The following is a 13553-nucleotide window of genomic DNA, read 5'->3' on the forward strand; positions in this document are numbered from 1 at the left end:
TTGGAGTGTTTAGCGAGGCTGATAGTGTTGGTGTGTTGGAGTGTTTAGCGAGGCTGATAGTGTTGGTGTGTTTAGCGAGGCTGATAGTGTTGGAGTGTTTAGCGAGGCTGATAGTGTTGGAGTGTTTAGCGAGGCTGATAGTGTTGGTGTGTTTAGCGAGGCTGATAGTGTTGGTGTGTTTAGCGAGGCTGATAGTGTTGGAGTGTTTAGCGAGGCTGATAGTGTTGGTGTGTTTAGCGAGGCTGATAGTGTTGGTGTGTTGGGGTGTTTAGCGAGGCTGATAGTGTTGGAGTGTTTAGCGAGGCTGATAGTGTTGGTGTGTTGGAGTGTTTAGCGAGGCTGATAGTGTTGGTGTGTTTAGCGAGGCTGATAGTGTTGGAGTGTTTAGCGAGGCTGATAGTGTTGGTGTGTTTAGCGAGGCTGATAGTGTTGGTGTGTTTAGCGAGGCTGATAGTGTTGGTGTGTTTAGCGAGGCTGATAGTGTTGGAGTGTTTAGCGAGGCTGATAGTGTTGGTGTGTTGGAGTGTTTAGCGAGGCTGATAGTGTTGGTGTGTTGGAGTGTTTAGCGAGGCTGATAGTGTTGGAGTGTTTAGCGAGGCTGATAGTGTTTGTGTGTTGGAGTGTTTAGCGAGGCTGATAGTGTTGGAGTGTTTAGCGAAGCTGATAGTGTTGGTGTGTGGGGGTGTTTAGCGAAGCTGATAGTGTTTGTGTGTTGGAGTGTTTAGCGAGGCTGATAGTGTTGGTGTGTTGGAGTGTTTAGCGAGGCTGATAGTTTTTGTGTGTTGGAGTGTTTAGCGAGGCTGATAGTTTTTGTGTGTTGGAGTGTTTAGCGAGGCTGATAGTGTTGGTGTGTTTAGCGAGGCTGATAGTGTTGGAGTGTTTAGCGAGGCTGATAGTGTTTGTGTGTTGGAGTGTTTAGCGAGGCTGATAGTGTTGGAGTGTTTAGCGAGGCTGATAGTGTTGGTGTGTGGGAGTGTTTAGCGAGGCTGACAGTGTTGGAGTGTTTAGCGAGGCTGATAGTGTTGGTGTGTTGGGGTGTTTAGCGAGGCTGATAGTGTTGGTGTGTGGGAGTGTTTAGCGAGGCTGATAGTTTTTGTGTGTTGGAGTGTTTAGCGAGGCTGATAGTGTTGGTGTGTGGGGGTGTTTAGCGAGGCTGACAGTGTTGGAGTGTTTAGCGAGGCTGATAGTTTTTGTGTGTTGGAGTGTTTAGCGAGGCTGATAGTGTTGGTGTGTGGGGGTGTTTAGCGAGGCTGACAGTGTTGGAGTGTTTAGCGAGGCTGATAGTGTTGGTGTGTTGGGGTGTTTAGCGAGGCTGATAGTGTTGGAGTGTTTAGCGAGGCTGATAGTGTTGGAGTGTTTAGCGAGGCTGATAGTGTTGGTGTGTGGGGGTGTTTAGCGAAGCTGATAGTGTTTGTGTGTTGGAGTGTTTAGCGAGGCTGATAGTGTTGGAGTGTTTAGCGAGGCTGATAGTGTTGGTGTGTGGGGGTGTTTATTGAGGCTGATAGTGTTGACATGTTGCAGCCATTGAGAAGCAGCTATCCCCGGCAGGCGTCTGTGGTTGCACAAGGCAGCGAGGAAGTTGATATTAGACTACCCACGGCCCTCAAGCCTCTCCACTATGTCGTCAAACTTCAACCTTTCATCAATGGCAACTTCAGCATTGTTGGATATGTGGAGATTGAGATAGAAGTCCTTGAGCCGACCTCCAACATCACCCTCCATATTCTTGACATAATAACCAAGAATGAGACCATCAAGGTAAGCATCGGAGCATTTTTAAGAGACAGTATAATATCAGTCACTCGTGATAGCTCTCATCTCACTAATTATTCAGTAGGCAGCCAGTAGTGTGCCGATAAGGCTGCCTTTCTCCTCATTCCTGAGGAAACGGAGAGTTTTCCTGCTGGCTAATTATTCAGTAGGCAGCCAGTAGTGTGCCGATAAGGCTGCCTTTCTCCTCATTCCTGAGGAAACGGAGAGATTTCCTGCTGGCTAATTATTCAGTAGGCAGCCAGTAGTGTGCCGATAAGGCTGCCTTTCTCCTCATTCTTGAGCAAACGGAGAGTTTTCCTGCTGGACGCGTTAAGGGAGAGTCAAAAGTTCTGCGGGGTAGAGGTGAAAGGAGACATTGTTGGTGCCATTTGCTCGTTGTCAGTTGTTGTGATATATATAAGCTGCCAGATCACCGTCCGAAACTGGATCTACATAAAGAATCAGGGACCAGATTCACGAAAGTACTTACGCAAGTACTTACGAACGTGTACATCTTTCCTTAATCTTTGACGGCTTTAGTTACATTTATTAAACAGTTTACAAGCACGAAAACTTCCCATTCAACTGTTGTTATTGTTATAAACAGCCTTCTGGTGTTTCGGAGCTCATTAACTGTTTAATAATTGGAAACACAGCCGCCAAAGATTGTGAAAAGATGTACAGATTCGTAAGTGTTTGCGTAAGTGCTTTCGTGAATCTGGGCCCAGGACATTTACGTGGAACTTAGAATGGCGTCGGCGACTCGACGCAACACTGACTTGCGTCGTGTTGCGAGTCTGCTATGATTGGCGGTGAAACGATTTGGGGTCTGTTGAAATTTTAAACACCTGTCAAGCGGTGGAAGTTTCGAGCTACCAGTTGCACTCCTGGGGCCAGATTCACGAAAGGACTTACGCAAGCACTTACGAACGTTTACATCTTTCCTCAATCTTTGACGGCTTTGGTTACATTTATTAAACAGTTTACAAGCAGGAATACGTCCCATTTAACTGTTGTTATTGTTATAAACAGCCTTGCTTGGTAGTTTCGGATGCTCATTAACTGTTTAATAATTGTAAACAAAGCCGTCCTAATGATTGAGGAAAGATGTACACGTTCTTAAGTGTTTGCGTAAGTGCTTTCGTGAATCTAGCCCCTGAAAGCTACAATATAAGCTTCAGTAGTGGGAAACTTTTTTATTCGAATGCAGCCCATCTCCATAAAATGAAAGTACTTACAATTACTATTTGGGCGCAAGTACAAATATGTGGTTTTGGACCACTAAAAAGTTGACGCTTGAATTACTAAATTTTGCCAGGATAGAGAACTGTAATAAAAGCAACATAACCTAACCTTTCCTAGTAATCCTAAACCTAATTCATGCTATCTTTGGTATAATATAGTTCATATAGGTGTTATATTAGTCCTGGGAATAATAATGTTAGCTTTATTTTTATCCAGATTTCATAATTAGAATTAGAAAAGTGAATTGCAAGTGGTCCATCACTGCACAGTGATACTTTATAACAAATAGTTGTTATAAGTATTACAATTTCAAGAGCATGGGCTGTCATTATGCTGCCAGCTGTCATAGGCGGGTAGCACGAGCTGTCATAGGCGGGTAACACGAGCTGTCATAGGCGGGTAACACGAGCTGTCATAGTCGGGTAACACGAGTTGTCATAGACGGGCAACACGAGCTGTCATAGACGGGTAACACGAGCTGTCATAGGCGGGTAACACGAGCTGTCATAGGCGGGTAACACGAGCTGTCATAGGCGGGTAACACGAGCTGTCATAGGCGGGTAACACGAGCTGTCATAGACGGGTAACACGAGCTGTCATAGGCGGGTAACACGAGCTGTCATAGTTGGGTAGCACGAGCTGTCATAGTCGGGTAACACGAGCTGTCATAGTCGGGTAACACGAGCTGTCATAGTCGGGTAACACGAGCTGTCATAGTTGGGTAGCACGAGCTGTCATAGGCGGGTAACACGAGCTGTCATAGACGGGTAACACGAGCTGTCATAGGCGGGTAACACGAGCTGTCATAGGCGGGTAGCACGAGCTGTCATAGGCGGGTAACACGAGCTGTCATAGACGGGTAACACGAGCTGTCATAGTCGGGTAGCACGAGCTGTCATAGTCGGGTAGCACGAGCTGTCATAGACGGGTAACACGAGCTGTCATAGTCGGGTAGCACGAGCTGTCATAGTCGGGTAGCACGAGCTGTCATAGACGGGTAACACGAGCTGTCATAGACTATCCCCTGCATACTTCAGGACGGTGCCCACGGTGGAGTCCTCCACAGCCATGATGATGGTGGGAGAGTTATGTGGACAAAGAGATTGGATATGACTACGGGTAAACGGATTAGTGGCCAACCACTGTAACCCTCGGAGATTGAACGTCGACCTGTAGGCAGCGAGGCCGTAATTGTACCTTCCTGAAGTGCCAATTTTCCCTCCAGGATCACTACGTGAGGGTTCTTTTGCTAACCTAATAAGAGTGAGAAATGCGCACTATAAACGAACAAATAATTATACTAATATGAAGACGGAAACGAGAAGAATCACCATAGCCAGATGAGGACTGTAGGAGGATTGAAGTGAGGTGAGGCAGCTGCAGCTGGCCCATGGCTGGTTGAGGTGACTGCTGGTGAGGCAGCTGCAGCTGGCCCATGGCTGGTTGAGGTGAGTGTTGGTGAGGCAGCTGCAGCTGGCCCAGGTCTGGTTGAGGTGACTGTTGGTGAGGCAGCTGCAGCAGGCTCATGGCTGGTTGAGGTGACTGTTGGTGAGGCAGCTGCAGCTGGCCCATGGCTGGTTGAGGTGACTGTTGGTGAGGCAGCTGCAGCAGGCTCAGGGCTGGTTGAGCTGAATGTTGGTGAGGCAGCTGCAGCAGACCCATGGCTGGTTGAGGTGACTGTTGGTGAGGCAGCTGCAGCAGGCTCTGGGCTGGTTGAGCTGACTGTTGGTGAGGCAGCTGCAGCTGGCCCAGGGCTGGTTGAGGTGAGTGTTGGTGAGGCAGCTGCAGCTGGCCCAGGGCGGGATGAGGTGACTGTTGGTGAGGCAGCTGCAGCAGGCCCAGGGCTGGTTGAGGTGACTGTTGGTGAGGCAGCTGCAGCTGGCCCAGGGCTGGTTGAGGTGACTGTTGGTGAGGCAGCTGCAGCAGGCCCAGGGCTGGTTGAGGTGACTGTTGGTGAGGCAGCTGCAGCTGGCCCATGGCTGGTTGAGGTGACTGTTGGTGAGGCAGCTGCAGCAGGCCCAGGGCTGGTTGAGGTGACTGTTGGTGAGGCAGCTGCAGCTGGCCCATGGCTGGTTGAGGTGAGTGTTGGTGAGGCAGCTGCAGCAGGCCCAGGGCTGGTTGAGGTGACTGTTGGTGAGGCAGCTGCAGCTGACCCAGGGCTGGTTGAGGTGACTGTTGGTGAGGCAGCTGCAGCTGGCCCAGGGCGGGATGAGGTGACTGTTGGTGAGGCAGCTGCAGCTGGCCCAGGGCGGGATGAGGTGACTGTTGGTGAGGCAGCTGCAGCTGGCCCAGGGCTGGTTGAGGTGACTGTTGGTGAGGCAGCTGCAGCTGACCCAGGGCGGGATGAGGTGACTGTTGGTGAGGCAGCTGCAGCTGGCCCAGGGCTGGTTGAGGTGACTGTTGGTGAGGCAGCTGCAGCTGACCTAGGGCTGGTTGAGGTGAGTGTTGGTGAGGCAGCTGCAGCAGGCCCAGGGCTGGTTGAGGTGAGTGTTGGTGAGGCAGCTGCAGCAGGCCCAGGGCTGGTTGAGGTGAGTGTTGGTGAGGCAGCTGCAGCAGGCCCAGGGCTGGTTGAGGTGACTGTTGGTGAGGCAGCTGCAGCAGGCCCAGGGCTGGTTGAGGTGACTGTTGGTGAGGCAGCTGCAGCTGGCCCAGGGCTGGTTGAGGTGACTGTTGGTGAGGCAGCTGCAGCAGGCCCAGGGCTGGTTGAGGTGACTGTTGGTGAGGCAGCTGCAGCTGGCCCATGGCTGGTTGAGGTGACTGTTGGTGAGGCAGCTGCAGCAGGCCCAGGGCTGGTTGAGGTGACTGTTGGTGAGGCAGCTGCAGCTGGCCCATGGCTGGTTGAGGTGAGTGTTGGTGAGGCAGCTGCAGCAGGCCCAGGGCTGGTTGAGGTGACTGTTGGTGAGGCAGCTGCAGCTGACCCAGGGCTGGTTGAGGTGACTGTTGGTGAGGCAGCTGCAGCTGGCCCAGGGCGGGATGAGGTGACTGTTGGTGAGGCAGCTGCAGCTGGCCCAGGGCGGGATGAGGTGACTGTTGGTGAGGCAGCTGCAGCTGGCCCAGGGCTGGTTGAGGTGACTGTTGGTGAGGCAGCTGCAGCTGACCCAGGGCGGGATGAGGTGACTGTTGGTGAGGCAGCTGCAGCTGGCCCAGGGCTGGTTGAGGTGACTGTTGGTGAGGCAGCTGCAGCTGACCCAGGGCTGGTTGAGGTGAGTGTTGGTGAGGCAGCTGCAGCAGGCCCAGGGCTGGTTGAGGTGAGTGTTGGTGAGGCAGCTGCAGCAGGCCCAGGGCTGGTTGAGGTGAGTGTTGGTGAGGCAGCTGCAGCAGGCCCAGGGCTGGTTGAGGTAACTGTTGGTGAGGCAGCTGCAGCAGGCCCAGGGCTGGTTGAGGTGACTGTTGGTGAGGCAGCTGCAGCTGACCTAGGGCTGGTTGAGGTGACTGTTGGTGAGGCAGCTGCAGCTGGCCCAGGGCTGGTTGAGGTGACTGTTGGTGAGGCAGCTGCAGCTGGCCCAGGGCTGGTTGAGGTGACTGTTGGTGAGGCAGCTGCAGCTGGCCCAGGGCTGGTTGAGGTGACTGTTGGTGAGGCAGCTGCAGCAGGCCCAGGGCTGGTTGAGGTGACTGTTGGTGAGGCAGCTGCAGCTGGCCCAGGGCTGGTTGAGGTGACTGTTGGTGAGGCAGCTGCAGCAGGCTCATGGCTGGTTGAGGTGACTGTTGGTGAGGCAGCTGTAGCTGTCCCATGGCTGGTTGAGGTGACTGTTGGTGAGGCAGCTGCAGCTGGCCCAGGGCTGGATGAGGAAGGTGTTGGTGAGGCAGAACACCCAGTGGGTGAAGGAGAGGCAGTAGGAGCGATGAGAACGGTTCTATCATTCTGATTCGAGGCTCAATAAGTTTAAGAAAAAAATTGTTAGATATATTTTTTCATTTTGGAACCTAACAGAGAGACAGGTGAGGCGCTGGAGAAGCTCCTGTTGAACTGCCGGGGCAGATGGCACCACCTGGTGACGATGACAAACAGGATTAGTATGGCAAGACAAAACGGTCTAAGTAGTATATTCAGGCGTTGATGAATGTTGACCTCCCACAGGTGGCACTAATGACCACTGACCTCCCACAGGTGGCACTAATGACCACTGACCTCCCACAGGTGGTACTAATGACCACTGACCTCCCACAGGTGGTACTAATGACCACTGACCTCCCACAGGTGGTACTAATGACCACTGACCTCCCACAGGTAGTGCCATCCGACGACGTGAATGGCACTGGTATAGAAGTGCAGCAGAACCTCTACGACAATGACCGCCAGTTCTACACCGGGGTGCTGGCGGAGGAGCTGGAGGTGGGCAGGAACTACATCCTCTCCATGCAGTTCCTCGGCTACCTCAATGATGAGCTCAGAGGCTTCTACAGGTCTACCTACACCGACCTAGATGGCAACGCAAGGTAAAACTGAATTGTAATTATCCTAACAAGTAACTTAAGTCTGTATGATGCAGTCGTAAGAGATTTCGTCCATAAGAGTGAGTCAATTAACGTGTTTCCAAGTTATATTGGATTATGATTGCTTCGAGTAACCAATCATTTAAGACTGTTTGCACAATGATGTAAGAATTTCTTTACCCTTTGATATAAGCAAGTCAACCCCATTTCAGTGATGCCCTTACTTCCTTGTTAGCTCTAACCTTCTTTGATCAATAGGTGAGAATAAACAGCTGGAGCTTACATCAACTCTCGTGATTTGTCAAAACTTTTGAAGTCAAAAGTTGATTGTAAATTAAGTACTCGCCTTGGTCTACTCACCTAGTTGTGCTTGCGGGGGTTGAGGTTAGGCTCTTTGGTCCTGCCTTTCAACTGTCAACTGGTTTACAGATTCTGGAGCCTATTGGGCTCTGTCAAATCTACATTTGAAACTGTGTGTGGAGTCAGCCTCCACCACATCACTTCCTAATGCATTTCATTTGTTAAATACTCTGACACTTTCTAATGTAAAGTTCTTTCTAATATATCTGTGGTTCATTTGGATACTAAATTTCCCGTTGTGTCCCCTTGTTCTTGTTCTACCCTTGTTCTTGTTCTACCCATGCTAAATAGTTTCTTTGTCCATCCTGTCAATTCCCCTCATAATTTTGTACGTGGTTATCATGTCTCCCCCTTACTCTTCTGTCTTCCAGGGACGTGAGGTTTAGCTCCCTTAACCTTTCCTCGTAGCTCATACCTCTCAGTTATGGGACTAGTCTGGTGGCATACCTCTGAATCTTCTCTTTGTCTTTTATTTAACTAAGTATGTACTCCAGGCTGGAGCTACATACTCCAGAATTGGTCTGACGTAAGTGGTATACAAGGCCCTGAACGATTCCATTCACAAGTTTCTAAAGGCATTTCTTAAGTTGGCCAATCTAGCATCTGGCGCTGATGATATCCTTTTGATGTAGGCCTGTGGGAACAGGTTTGGTATGATATCAACCCCCCAGATCTTACTTTCTATTTGACTCTTACAGGATTTCTCCTCCCAGATGGTATCTTGTGTTCAGCCTTTTGCTCCCTTCACCTAATTTCATTACTTTACACTATCCCGCGTTAAACTTTATTAGCCAATTCCAGATCATTCCTCCAGTTTATCCAGGTCGTACTGTAGTCTCTGTCTATCTTCATCTGTCTTGATTCTTCTCATAAGTTTTGCATCATCAGCAAACATTCTGAGGAATAAATCTATACCCTCTAGAAGAGCGTTTATATATATTAGAAACAGGACATGTCAAAGTACAGAGCCCTGTGGGACTCCGCTGGTGACATCTCGCTACTCTGATGTCTACTCCCCTCACAGATACTCGCTGTTTCGTATTGCTTAGATACTCTCTGATCTACTGAAGCACTTTACCTTTTACTCCTGCCTGTTGCTTCACCTTTTTTAACAGCCTTTTATGGGGTGCTGTGTCTAAGGCTTTCTGACAATCCAAGAAAATGCAGTCTGTCCACCTTTCTCTTTCTTGCCTAATTCGCCTGATCATAGAATTTTATTAAGCCTGTGAGGCGCGATTTATCATTCCTGAACCCATGCTGGTGGTGGTGTGTTACGAAGCTATTTCCCTCCAGATGTTCTACGAGCCATTTCTTCATAATCTTCTCCATCACCTTGCATGGTATATAAGTTAGGGGAAACTGGCCTGTAGTTCAGCGCCTCTTGCCTGTCACCCTTTTGGTATATTGGGACTTCATTAGTTATTATCCAGCTAGTCTGCATCCAATGCGGTGTTTAAACATGTCATGGATCAGTTAAAATATAATGTTGTAATAGTAAGGGGCAGGAGCTTGTATCCAACATTATGTATTTACCTAATTGTGCTTGCGGGGGGGGGGGGGAGCTTCATCACTTTGGTCCCACCTCTCAACTTGTGTATAGATTGGGCCTATTGGCCTGTATCATATCTACATTTGAAACTTTGTATGGAGTCAGCCTCCACCATGTCACTGCCTAATGCATTCCATCTGTTAACTACTGTGATACTGGAAAAAAAATATTTCTAATGTACCTGGTACCAGATATATTACCATCACAGAAAAACGTACCTGGTACTAGGTACCTGGATTGCACCTGGATGGGGTTCTGGGAGTTCTTCTACTCTCCAAGCCCGGCCAGGGGCCAGGCTTGACTTGAAGACTTGGTCCAACTGGCTGTTGCTTGGAGCGGGCAGCAGGCCCATGTCCTCTCCAATACCTTGGGGTAACTAGCCGTACACTTAATGACAGACTCAAGAAACACAAAAGAAATGTTAAGTCTTCAGACACAAACAATGCTCTCCTCTGTCATGTTGGGGATTCTAATCATCCTATTGATTGGTCTTCTTCTAAAATAATCTTCCCTGCCTCTACTCTTTTGAGATATATACAAGAGTTGTTACATTCTTGTAGAGCCACTAGTACGCGTAGCGTTTCGGGCAAATCCTTAATCCTATGGTCCCTGGAATACGATCCCCTGCCGCGAAGAATCGTTTTTTCATCCAAGTACACATTTTACTGTTGCGTTAAACAGAGGCTACAGTTAAGGAATTGCGCCCAGTAAATCCTCCCCGGCCAGGATACGAACCCATGACATAGCGCTCGCGGAACGCCAGACGAGTGTCTTACCACTACACCACGGCTCTTCACAGACGCTGTCTTGTTAAATCGGCTCTGATACACAACATACCCAACATGAACCTTAGTCGTGGCTTTGTTGCAATTGACTTTCACAGTATATACTCAAATGCTCTAAACTTTTTAACAAACGTGACCTGACTTAAGCCTATCCCCTTTTTCTTTCCCTCTTACTGTAACCTATCCTATTCTTCCATCATCCCATTATTACACTCATCCCATTAGTACCTTTTATCCTATTATTACATTTTCGCCTTACTCTCACCTTCTACGAATTACCTTTTTCACTTACCTGTTCCCAACCTTACACATTACCTTCTACAGGAATTACTTTCAGGACACTTCTTTGTTATTCAAGGACCAATCTCACGTTGAGAAATTTAGAGAGTACCTTTATGCACAACATTGTAATATACGTTTCACTGCAGAGTGTGAAAGGGATAATGTGTTGTTGTTTATTGATGTCAAGTGAATAACCTTAATGGTTTTAACACTAATGTTTATAGAAAACCAACTTTTACAGGTTTTGTCATAAATTTTAATTTATGCCCGAAAATCTGCCCGAAACGCTTTGCGTAATAGTGGCTTTAGGCATTGTATGTACTAGCTCTATCTATAAAGCCAACAAACTTTGTAAAATCTCTTTATGTATGTACCTTTGCCTAAATAAAAATTATTATTATTATTATTATTATTATTATTATTATTATTATTAATTCACTCGTTCCAGATATTTTTAAGAAAAAATGCAATTATTACTCTATTGAATAGTTTTTGTTTTATGCTCAAATTGGTCTAACGATGATCAAGAAATTAATTTCCTTTTGATTTTTGTTTCAAATAATGGTTACCCTGCTCATATGGTACTTATTTTTATTAAGAATTTTTTAAATAAGAATTTTCACCCTTCTTGTAGGATTACTACAGTAGAAAGGGATATTATATATATTAAACTACCTTTTACGGCACCATTAATTTTTCTGTAAGAAGTCAATTGAGGAAACTTCTAAAACTCTAGTATCGTATAAATGTATAATTGTTCCAGCTGTAATGCTGGATACATCGGAGTTCCATTCGAAACTTTAGGATTCGAAACATTCGAAAGATTAGGATACTGGAGCACCAGGGAGTATCGTTTAGGACTGGATTACCATTATTCACACCCACACCAGCATTCTCGATTAGAAATCATTATTATGAGTTGAATCATTATATGCTGGAATCCTATTTTAAAATTTTAGACACTTGCATGAATGGCCAGTCGGATATGAGAATAATGGAACACGTACATAATAACGTTTCAGCTATTCAATTGTACCCCCCTCCCCATCCGGCCCGTTGGCGCCGTAAGGGGGCTTGGTGGTCGGCTGCCGGAGTGTGATGCTACATGGGACAGTCCTCTGCCCTTGTGGCCTTATGCTCCAGCTGCTGTCTTCTCTAATTGTGCAGGATCGCTTTTCGTTTTCCTTATGTTTCGTTTTTCTCCCCCCTCTTCTCCTATCTGCTTGTCGTTTCCTGCCGACCTTTTGCTTGTTTTGGTTTTTCTTTTGGACTTCTTCTATTTTGACGCCCGGGTGCTTGAGGAGGCATACTCTTGCACCCGTAGAACTGTAGTACCCGACGTCGAGAGCGAGGGGAACCTTTGATTGTCAATCCCCCTTTCGTCACTGAACCCGATCTCGACGGACTGACGGTTCTTAAGGTGGCGTTTGTGGGGCGTATACTCACGACGCACCCCTAGGAGGCCCCTGCATGATCGGCGATAGCTTCTTGTTGGGTGTCCTGCCTGTAATTGTGGCTCCATGGTGGGTATGGGGGCACATTCGTGAATGAATGTTTTTCGTCTCGTCCTTATGTCTAATTCTGTTCCTCCTTTACATTCTCGGGCTCGTGGGGTGGGTGACCAAGCCCCACGAGTCGGACCGGGCTACAGAGTATCCTAAGTATCTGTACTGGGCTTTGTAGTCCCCGCTGCATTGGGCCCCAACCTTGCTTCTCCTCTGACCCTCCCGACTACTCCCCTCCCTCCTCTGTGGTTGGGTCGAGCCCCAAGCCCCCAGTGGTGATCACCTCGTCCCCTGGCACGGCTCAGTCTCTAGTAGTGACTACTGCACCTTTTTAACCCCCTCTCTCTATGGGGGTTCTCAATGCCGTCTTCGCCATGGCCACGCTCGCTCGATTCCTTCCCGTACTGATGCGTTTCCAGCCTTGTTTGGTCCCGCTTCGTAGGCCAAATACTTTGATCTCCTCCCTCTTGATTCTTCACCTCCTGACGATTTCTCCCTCCATAGGCACCATGTCGATACAGTAGACGCCTCTGTTACCTTCAACCTCACCCGTCTCAGTACGCGTGTCGTTCGTTGCTGCTGCTCCTCAGGATGCAGCCTCCCGCTTGACCGCCTTATCCTGCCTTGGCGAGACCCCTTTTCGGGTCTCCAAGAACGCTCGGCTGAATGCCAGTGTTCGCACTATTCTCCTCCCACTAGAATCTGGAAGACTGCCACGAAGATATTCGGCATGTCCTCGAAGTCCAAGGCCATTCTGTCCTCCAGGTGGACTCGCTTACTCGTCCCCCTCGTGGTCGTCGCCATCAACCCCTTCGGGTTGTGAAGATTACCTTTGATGGTAGGACCCTTCCGCCCTCTGTCATTCTTGCTGGTGCCAGGTGCTCCGTCCAGGAGTACATTCCCTCTCCTCGGCTCTGTAATAAGTGCTGGAGGTTTGAGCATGACGCCCCTCCTCTGCTCCAGTACTGTCTCTCTCTGTCCTATGTGGGAGGACGAAGGTCGCTCTAAGTCTGAGTGCACTTCTCCCAAGGCTCGCTGCCTCAATTGCGGTGAGGCCCACCCTACCTTCTCCCGCACGTGCATACATTACAAGCTTGAAGCAGCCGTCCTCAACTTGAAGCACTGGGAACATTTGTCTTTTCCTGAGGCGAGGCGCCAAGTTCGCCGTCTCCCCCCTTATGTTCACATGTTGCGCTCTCCTCTCCTCGTCCTTCCAGCCTTCCACAGTCTCGCAACCATTTCCAGGCCTTAGACCCAGACACGCCCACCGCCTCCTCTTCTGTTCCTTTGCGTTCTGTTCCGGAGGGTCCCCCTCCTACCGCTCTGTCTGGGGTTCCCCTTCTTTCTTCCCAGTCTGTCGTGTCTCCTGTGTCTTCTTCGTCTCCTTCTGATCCTCCTTCCCATCCTTCATCTCCGTCTCTTCACTTTCCGACACCGCCTGTCGGTGCGGGCTGGTGTCCATCGCTCTCCCACCGCTCGTCGTGTTTGCTCTCGTTCTGTTTCTCCTGTTGAGACGCTGGAATATGTTGCCCAGTATATTGTTGCTGGGACACCTGTCTCTTTGAGTCAAAAGCATAAGCCTAGCTCCTCTCCTTCCTCCTCCCCGGTGGGTAAGAAGATTTCGCTTTCTTCCTCGTCCTC

General features: G+C 49.0%; 1 protein-coding gene across 1 annotated transcript in view; it reads left to right on the forward strand.

The window, feature by feature from the left end:
* LOC123746672 (uncharacterized) overlaps window positions 1–13553 on the forward strand; it is a 237022-nt gene that overhangs the window by 23792 nt on the left and 199677 nt on the right. The window contains 2 exon segments of the mRNA XM_069316905.1: window positions 1522–1758; window positions 7226–7434. Of these exon segments, the coding sequence (XP_069173006.1) occupies window positions 1522–1758; window positions 7226–7434 (446 nt within the window).

This window comes from Procambarus clarkii, chromosome 85 (assembly GCF_040958095.1).
Source record: "Procambarus clarkii isolate CNS0578487 chromosome 85, FALCON_Pclarkii_2.0, whole genome shotgun sequence".
NCBI classification, from domain to species: domain Eukaryota; kingdom Metazoa; phylum Arthropoda; class Malacostraca; order Decapoda; family Cambaridae; genus Procambarus; species Procambarus clarkii.